This window comes from Harpegnathos saltator, unplaced genomic scaffold (assembly GCF_003227715.2).
Source record: "Harpegnathos saltator strain DR-91 unplaced genomic scaffold, Hsal_v8.6 scaffold156, whole genome shotgun sequence".
Classification (NCBI taxonomy): domain Eukaryota; kingdom Metazoa; phylum Arthropoda; class Insecta; order Hymenoptera; family Formicidae; genus Harpegnathos; species Harpegnathos saltator.
The window spans coordinates 406,746-415,863 of NW_020229935.1; the positions used below are offsets into that span (position 1 = coordinate 406,746).

The 9,118-nt window shown below is 42.5% G+C and overlaps 1 protein-coding gene across 3 annotated transcripts; it reads right to left on the reverse strand.

Annotated features, from left to right (window-relative positions):
- Positions 1-2,570: 2,570 nt before the first annotated feature.
- On the reverse strand, positions 2,571-8,751 carry RasGAP1 (Ras GTPase activating protein 1). Of its 3 annotated transcripts, none has more exons than XM_011153078.3 (15): positions 8,655-8,709; positions 7,128-7,248; positions 6,756-7,025; positions 6,497-6,653; positions 6,231-6,418; positions 5,721-6,056; positions 5,424-5,625; positions 5,115-5,333; positions 4,888-5,012; positions 4,664-4,798; positions 4,391-4,432; positions 4,193-4,299; positions 3,853-4,096; positions 3,424-3,765; positions 2,571-3,224 (listed from the first exon to the last, which is right to left on the reverse strand). In XM_011153078.3, the coding sequence occupies exons 1-15, from the start codon at positions 8,707-8,709 to the stop codon at positions 2,669-2,671; spliced, it is 3,099 nt and encodes a 1,032-aa protein (XP_011151380.1). In that variant the 3' UTR covers positions 2,571-2,668. The 3 variants fall into 3 exon arrangements, with proteins under 3 accessions (XP_011151380.1, XP_025152479.1, XP_011151381.1); XM_025296694.1 differs by lacking the exon at positions 8,655-8,709 and adding an exon at positions 7,719-8,231; XM_011153079.3 differs by lacking the exon at positions 4,391-4,432 and having other exon boundaries at positions 8,655-8,751.
- Between the last annotated feature and the right edge of the window lie 367 nt (positions 8,752-9,118).

Sequence of the window (9,118 nt, forward strand, 5' to 3'; positions counted from 1 at the left end):
TGGTAACGTTAATTAACGCTTTACACGAAAATAAATTGACTCGACTGCGTTTCATTTGCAAGGATATAACTTGTACTTCTCTATACAATATAATCGTATGAAACAAAAAAAGGAAGAATTCGATATTCTCTACGACTCATCATAACCAACATCATGTAAACTTGTTCATCGATTTGTTTAACGCTTTCACTTAACAATTTATACAACATTAGCCCCCTATTCTCTGCGTTGGATAGCGAGATAACTCTATACACACAAAGGCCTTGCATGGATATGTTAAGTTTCCAAACTAGGTCCGGTACTAATCGTCCTCGAGATATATCCAGAGTTAATCCGACTAAAACGATTTGATTTGCCTACAAATTTTCACTAAAGTTATCTTACGTTTTTACGCCCTAATAAAGTAGATAAAAATGTTTAATCCGGAGATCTCTACTTTCTACACATGGAAAAGAGAATTTATGTACACTGTACATCTAAAGTTTTCGTAACTGTATAATATTTGCATGATGATAATAATAATAATTAATAATAATAATAATAATAATAATAATAATAATATTAATGAACTGTAACGATAACTGTACACTCTCCTCTTCTTCAACAATTGGCTTTGCTTATTACTTTACTCGTTATTGTATCAGTTCTCTACTAGAATGGAGGGATTGTAGTCGTAATATTAGTATGGCTTTGTTGTAGTTGCGTTGACATACGAGATTTTCCGAGTGTTAGTGATTTTCGCAATTAGTCGCGCTCTCGCAACCTTGTCAGCGTATCGTAAATCGCTCTGTAGCACACGACGAATACACAATATAGAATCGATATTTTCACGTGAGATTTAACGAACTAATTCTTCCTCTACATTCGCTATCATATATCCTCACATTTGTTGCCAGAGACTTCAGACACTTCGATGATACTTTACTTAAATAATTACAAGTTACCGCAACAGAAGCAAGATATTGTCCGAATGTTTTTTCCTTTTCTTTTTTTTAGACCTGCTTTAAAAACAAATCAGCACGAGAATCTGAATGTTTTACATGTGCACGCGCGAGTGTATTGATATAGAGAATTGGTACTTCAGTTTGATGTCGACATTATGTACAGCATTATGTACCCGGTGTTGATCTTTTTCCAGAGATGAAGCGATAATTGCCATCAGTTGCAACAATCATTATCTATGATTGCCCAATTATAGACAAGAGTTTAGCTCTTTAATAAATGCTGAAAAAATATGTATCCTAAAAAGATTTGAACGTCACAAATTAACCGTAGACAATAATCCTTCCGCGAGAAATTTTCAGCTTAGGTTACGACGAATGCTGATTATACGCTATCACAGGAAATCGATCAGATATTCATTTAACATACGACCAATTATAACAGCATCATACAACGAATGGTGAACAAAAGCAAAACGTCATCAAAGTAATATCCATCGACAGTTTTCAACCGTAAGATCTTTCATGTGTTGCCTACAAGGTTCTCTCATTGTTAATCGTTAGCAGATCTAATATTTCTTTGTGTACAGCATTTCTGGGTTTATGTGAGAGTGCATGTAGAGTAACTAGCAAAATATCAGAGTTGAAACCGATGTGTGTATGTGTTTGGGTGTGTGTGTGTGTGTGTGTAATCAAACAAATTTAGATTCAAACTCTTCCAAAGGAGGTACGAAGAGAACTTGGAGCGATAAATGCAGAAAAAAACACTCACTGATATTTAGGCCTGTGAGCAAATTTTACAATTTCGCGATTTACGCACTATCTAAATTTCTTTCTCGTATATATCGATTAGATTAGTTTGCGTGATATTACAGCAATATTTTTGTTTCAAAATGAAAACTTTTACTTTTCAAAAAATAATCAAAGATTATTATATTTCAATATTAATGGATGATTTATTTTTCAACTGTCTTTTGTATGTTTGTTATACGATATATATGCCATAAATATCGACTACTAAAGAGCTGTGTAATTAACACACGAATAATTCCATTAAAAATCAACAGAATTATGTGTGTGTGTGTGTGTGTACATTGTATCGCGTGTGCGTGAAAGGTAACGATAATTATACTCAATTACGCTAATTTCTTTTCGTAGTAGTACAATAATAATCGTTATTGCATAAACCTAGCATTGAGTTTGTAATTAGCGAGAACTCGTCTTTCCAGAGAATGAGATTACAAATTGTGCAATTAATAACACAGCCGGTGTCATATTAATGCACATACATCTCCAACGTATCGAAATGAGGTGAGAATAAATAAATAAATAGTAGAGATTTCTGCGGTGACAAGATGTTACGTTCTGCACAACGTGGTAACAAACCGAAAAGGTACATTAAAATTATATATTCCCTCTCACGGCTCTCCGGTGTATGCGACATCCAAGAAATGAATTGAAGCGACTCATCGTGAAATGCAGAGACATAACAAAGAGGACTGCCCCAAGCAGCAAAGTCATTAATTTTTACACGAAATAATCCTACGTCTATAGAGATAAAAAAAGGACAGCTCTGCCTGAGCGAAGAGAAGGCGATGGCTGCGTAGTTAAAAAGGAAAAAAAAAAAAAAAAAAATCAATATATAAAATCTTCTCGTCGAGAATCTTTCTGTTTTAAAAAATTTATAGGAACGTACAACTCTCTTGTATCTTTACATCGTAGATAAATTAATGATTGCCACGCTCGCTCATTGAGTTACAAGATATGTCAAGGGCGTCGTCTTTTAATCGTCTCGTCAACGTACATTCGTCTAACATTCTAGTGTTATCATAATTACTGAATTTCTGCGACAATGTACCTGACAGATTAATACCATCCGCTGTTAATAAACTGGTACTATCCAGCCTTTTGTGATTCTCCATATTCTCGTTACCGTTCTTCTCCGACTTATCAGATCTTAATGTATTATTTAAACTATGATCGAATTTCTTGAGATCATTTTGGATACTCCTAATAGTATCGGCATTGTTTTCGTATGATCGCAACAAGTTGTTTTCGTTTTCGTACCTACGATTGATAGAGTCAGAATCAAGATACTTCCTGAATGTATCGTCGTATCTCTGGCTGTCGACGATTTTCTTCGAATATCCCGTATCGTAATGTTCCGTCTCTATGCCTCGTTGATTTAGACCGTCCATCTCGTATGACCGCTTCGTTAACTGATTATCGAATCCTGCTCTACTAGCTAAGTGGAGGTAGTTGTCATCACCAATGGGAGCTTGTCTGCAAGGACAAAACATCACAAATATTTCATACGTGCGAATAATAAGAAAATTAAAAGCCGCTGATAAACCGCTGAGCTCAACACCGACGGAAACAGGACAAAGCTAACAAGAATGTACGAAGTATATTTGTCGACAGAATAACATCTTGCAAATTTGTACGCGCTTTACACATGTCCTGAAGCACAAGTTCTACGTACTTGCTGCCATATTTGGTGTCGCGTGCCAGTCTTCTCAAGTAGGCTCTGTGTTCGTGCTCCAACGCGTACGCGGCTTCTCTTAATGCGTTTAAAGTCTTGAAACAAGAAGGTACATCTTCGATAGGCGAACCTCCGTCAGGTATAACACACATATCACTAGCACCATAAACCGCCTGGCATTCACATGCACTCATCAATGTCTCAAGGCGCGGCATATTAGTGAAGATTAACGAGTGTATCCTCTGCAAGTCGCGATCCGGATCCAGGACCATTCGTAACCCAGCTTCTACGCCCGGTGATACCTCACTGCACCCTGGTGCAATCTCAGCAACTGCCCGGCAACTAAATATTTACGGAGACTTCGATTAGACTAGAAACAATTGTTACTACTTCCGATCTCTCCCGTACACTCTTTACACAATCACTCACCAAAGCCAGTGACCATTAATGTACGCGCTTGGGTGGTACTTTTCCAAGCGGTTGCTGTTGGTTTGACAGATTTTCGTAAGAATGTCGATCCATTCCTTCTCCTCCACACAATTGCCAGCCTGAACGTACAATGCTCTTTGTGGTTGAACAATTTGGAACATATTCTTCATCTTGAAGGAATCCTCGTGAAGTCTTTCCACCGCTAAAATTTCCTCTAGTGGTATCTTACACAAAGGTTCTTTACCTGCGAGTCGCAAATTGCGTGTTTCATAAACGTTTATCCCCTTGAGAGAGAAAGAGAGAGAGAAAATACATCACATATGGCGCGAAGAATGTTTACCTTTCGTTTTAGAATACGTCAGATCTTGTGTAGTGAGTCTAAAATATCTCTGCTTGAAATTCTTGCGACCGAATCGCTTTCTACCTTGTGCCCTCTTAATCATTACTCTGCAAAGAGAGAATAGTAGCAATTAATAATCTTTGGAGGGAAAGATTGTACGTCAACAGACAGATGCGAGTTTGATTCTTTATCACCAACCTCTTATCGCAATCAGCGGTATGCATAAAGAGAAAGTATATTCTATTAGAAATACATAAGATTTGTTTAATAATTTGTATAACATTATGTAATTTTAGTATTATATCCTTAAACACCGGATGAAAACGAAACAATTTTCCCGCATAATTAATTTAAACAGGTACTAGGTAAAAAGATCCGAAAGTGTCGACTCTGATGTTACGATTTTTCATGTATCATTGAGTGAGTGAACGTAACGAAACGAAAGTGAAAGAAACGGGGGAATAAACGTACCCTTCTTTGAGTACCACTGGTTGCTCCTGCAACATCGTTGGTCGTTGCCGCGTGACACCGCTACTGTTACTACTGGTTGATATTAACTCCAGAAATTGCTTAACAGCTTGAATATGTTTCTCAGTGTAAAATTCTCTGCAAAAGATAATTACATACGTGACAAAAACCACTGCGTTTGCAGTTTAAATTCCCCTCAACTCTCCAAAAGTTCTCTCGAGCTTTACCTATACACGCACTCCATGTACTCTTCTTTGCAAACGCTACCCGCGCCTCCTCTACAAGACACCAAGTTCCCAAGGCTCTGAATTGTTTTAGATATTAGTGTTAATGTTCTATTAGTTTGCGAATCCTGCGATAACAGACACAATGCCACATGTAAATTCAAAAACGGAAAGAAACGTCATGTAAACAGTGCGTTCTTTATACATACCACTCTTGCTCGATTACTCACAATTTGTTCAGTAGTAATATCAAATAATCTTGGACCCAATATCGCAGGAGCGAAAAATCGTAGAAAAATAAATCCGCTGATCACCGAGTACCTCACCTCCTTGTTCTTCGGAAAGTGAGTCGCGGCGAGTTCTCTTAAGCACCAGAACATTTCGCACATCAAAGGCGGACATCTTACTCCCGACGTTGTTATGGCCGTAAATACTCTCTCAACGTATTCCTGTTGTCGGAGAAAAGACACAGCTATCTCAGTATGCTCGCGGTTACCATGCCGCTTTGAAAAATGACAAGACATTTACAGTATCGATACCTTTAAATTCGTCAAGTTCGTCTCGATGGTATTGCCATCCTTCACCCGAGTCGGGTCTATTTCGCATGGCCTCTTTTCGAGGAAGACTTGTTCCATTGCAGGTCTAAGAGTACTATGCAGGTAATGAAGACCCGCTAATCTCATGCCTTCGTCCATCATTTTGCTCACTAATGTATTACCACGAAAAATTGTTGTTGGGTCACTGAAAGAAGAAGAAGAGATGGAAATTGACTCGCCTCGTAATCACCGTCGAGACCCGCGTGTCCAAGTTAAAGCAAACACCGTCTCGTTACTTACGTCAATTTAGAAATCTCATGACTAGCAAGCGCTCGCATTACAGACACCAGTTGTCCATGATGCACCAATACTCTAACTAACGGTTGCGCAGCTTCCATTTTACTAGCTACAATTTCACCCAGTATGTAAACAGCCGACGATGTTATGGGCTGAATGTTGACACTCTGCAGCAGTAGAATCCTGAGTCTGTCATACTTTTCAGATGGAAAGACATGATCAGCTGTATAGTGTATCTTCAAACGTAACGATCCCAAACCCGGTAATGTACCAGGTGGTGTTGAATTGCTTGAAATTTTACTTGGACGATGTTTCGCTGCTCTGGGTTGTAAAAAATACCTGTGCACACAAACACCGTGATATAGCGCGTGTAAAATCAAGACGCTTGGATTCACGATTAAGGAAAGCTCTCAAGCTCATCATTGGTCTTCCTTGGTGGTGTTTCGAAAGTACGCAAGTTGTCCGGATGATTCACGATATAATGAAAAATTCAGAGGCAACAGAAGAGCGTACCATGCGGTTGTTGTACTGGTTGGTTGCCTTTGTAACCCTCTCAGGGTAACCCGTACTTCACCGAGAAATACCGATTGCTCTCCCATACCGGGAGATGCGTGCCACAGACCAACAACCACTTCTCCAACCTCGGCTCCTTCGATAGAATAATGAGAGACATCCTTGTCCTTGGTCTCTGTCAACTCCGGCTGGTACAACAGCGAGAAAAAACGTTTACGTATGCTCTGCGTATGAAAGAAAAAGGTAAAAGTCGTGTGTACGCTTACCTCAAACACGAACGTTTCGTTAAACTGTGGTGACGACGTCTTCTTTTTAACTTTTGTGCGTTTTGATATTTGCTTACCATTGCTATAGATGACTGTAACAGTTGCAAAGGGATCACAGCTACCATTTTTAATGGTTAGTTCACTACATTCTATTATTCTGCAATGTATAAAAAATGTTGTCAGAATGTAATATTGTCTTCTAATCTTACACGCATACAGATTGAATATACATGGGAATACCAATCTCATTGTTGCTTACCTTACTGTAAGTTTAGGCTGAGCATGTTCTACTTGAGGTTGCAAAGCTAGTTCCAAATGTGCTTTGCCTTGGACTTCAGAATCAGCGTCAACTGGCTTCAAAGGAAACCAATGCTCTTTGTTATGATATGTTGCTAAATCCTCTCTCTTTATTGCTACCTTCCCCAAAATCTTATCCTGCTTTAAATGTCTATCCCGATCGTACACGTAAATGCCAAGGTAACGAAATTTTCTGGGTACTTCAAACTGAAACTCCTCTCCAAAGAATGGGCTGTACAGGAGTGAGAGAGAGAGAGAGAGAGATGCAAAAAATTTACTCACAAAATTTCACCTCACAAGGCTGGCATAAATTCTACGAGAGAAAGAAACTTACTTGAGGGTTCTCTCCATAGTCGTCGTTCTGAATATTTCCTCCTGGTCAAGCGACAACGCACAGTATACATCTCGTGTACCTGGAGATCCATGACTCCGACTCTGAAGGTTTTTTGCTTCTCCTGCAAATGACCAGTATCATGTAATCGCGGATATTGATGAAGAAAATAATTTTGTGATGTCATGTCACAAGAGGCACTTTAAGGTGAGTCAGGACGAAGGACAAAAATCATCATACATCCCCATATTCTTCCAATTTGCAAAAAAAAGAAAGAAAAAACTGCCGTCTCATGTGGCATCAGAGAAAGTCCATCAAAATAGAGAACAGACGTCATCAATCTTGTATCAATCAATGGCTGCCATTTTTAGCATACATTAGGTAACTTGAATGGAATCACTCCTCACTGAGTCATTGATTGCCAATACCGATTATTGTTATGCAAGACAATACAACTTCATTCATTCTATATCTATTAATTAGTCATTGCATCTTGGCTGCACTCGACACTGTTCACCCCGACCCTCAGCAGCGAGCTGACTCTTTTGCCGTTCTCCATAAATTGTCTCAGGACGGTCTCCCGAATCCACCTACCAATCTATCCCGAGCAGTGAAAGTCGAGACTCTCGCGCGTCGTTAGCGTTAATTAAACAAGCATTATTTACGAGCCAACTGGGATCGTTCCACGCGAGATGGAACGGAAACGAGAATTGTTCGCCGGACACGAGATTCGCGTGGTAATTTCGCAGACGCGGGGAGCGCGTTAACGAGCACACCGAAGGAGAGCACTCTTTCTCGGCGATGAGATTCGGGCCGATTCTCGGATCGTCGTCGTCGTCGTCGTCGTCGTCGTCATCATCGTCATCGTCGTCGTCGTCGTCGTCGTCGGCGCAGCGCGAAACGCGCGACTCACGTCGGGCCCCCGGGTGCGAGATAAGATCCGTACGTGCGCGCGTCCGGTGCGAGCCGTTTCGGGATTTTCGCTGCACATCCGCTCGCGATCGCAATTTTCTCACCGTCCGGTCCGTACGACCGTCGTCGCGGCAAACACGCGCAAGCACGCACGCACGCACACATTTCTCCACGCACGGACCTCTGCGCGCACACACACACACACACACGCACACGCACGCACGCACGTATACACACGTAGGAGGACAACGACGCGTGGGAGTCGAGAATGTACGCGTCGATCACTGGGCCGAATTTCGCACGGGGAAAAAACGACGACGACGGGGCCGACGTCGATCGGCCGATCGCCGCGGGTCGCGCCGACACGCTCGTCGTCGCGTACGCGCGACCACGACGGACGGGCGTCGTTCGCGGGGCCCCGTTTCCGCGGAGCGCAGGAAAGGTGGACACGATCGTGGGAGTCGAATTAGGTGACATCCTGAGAGCGCGCACGGGCGAGACCCGCTCTCTCGCGCGATCGCGTCCCGGCGCGTGTTCCCGCGGGATCCGCTGCGACGGCGAACGCGTCACACGCACACGCATCGGCCGCGGCGGTGCCGCACGCGTAAATCTCCCTACCGATTTTGATCTTTAGCCTCTCTTCAACGCGGACTAGGCGCGTCTCCTCGGCCATGTTACCTCCATGACACTACTGAGTGACTACACGAACGAAACGCAGGCGGTTCGTTCATTCTGTGAATGGGTCTGAAGCAGGAGCGTAGCGCCGCCAGCGGGCGCCCCCGCCGCCGCCGCCCCGCCCCCCCGCTCGCCTACGCTCGTCGGCGCGCTCGACGCGTCCGCGGGATCCCCTCCTATTATCACGCGATGCTGCTACTTCCTCCTTACGTCTGTCTTACTGAGCGACGCGGCGGCGATTTGCAGATGAAAATTTGCAGGGTAAAGGAGGAGGCGGCGACGGCGGAGAAAATCGCGCCGCGCGTCAGCGGGCGCGATTTTCGGACGCGGATTTTTTCCCGAGGGACGCGAGCAGTTTGGCGAGTCGCGAAGGAGGAGTCGTGCACGAGACGGGATGCACTCGAGGC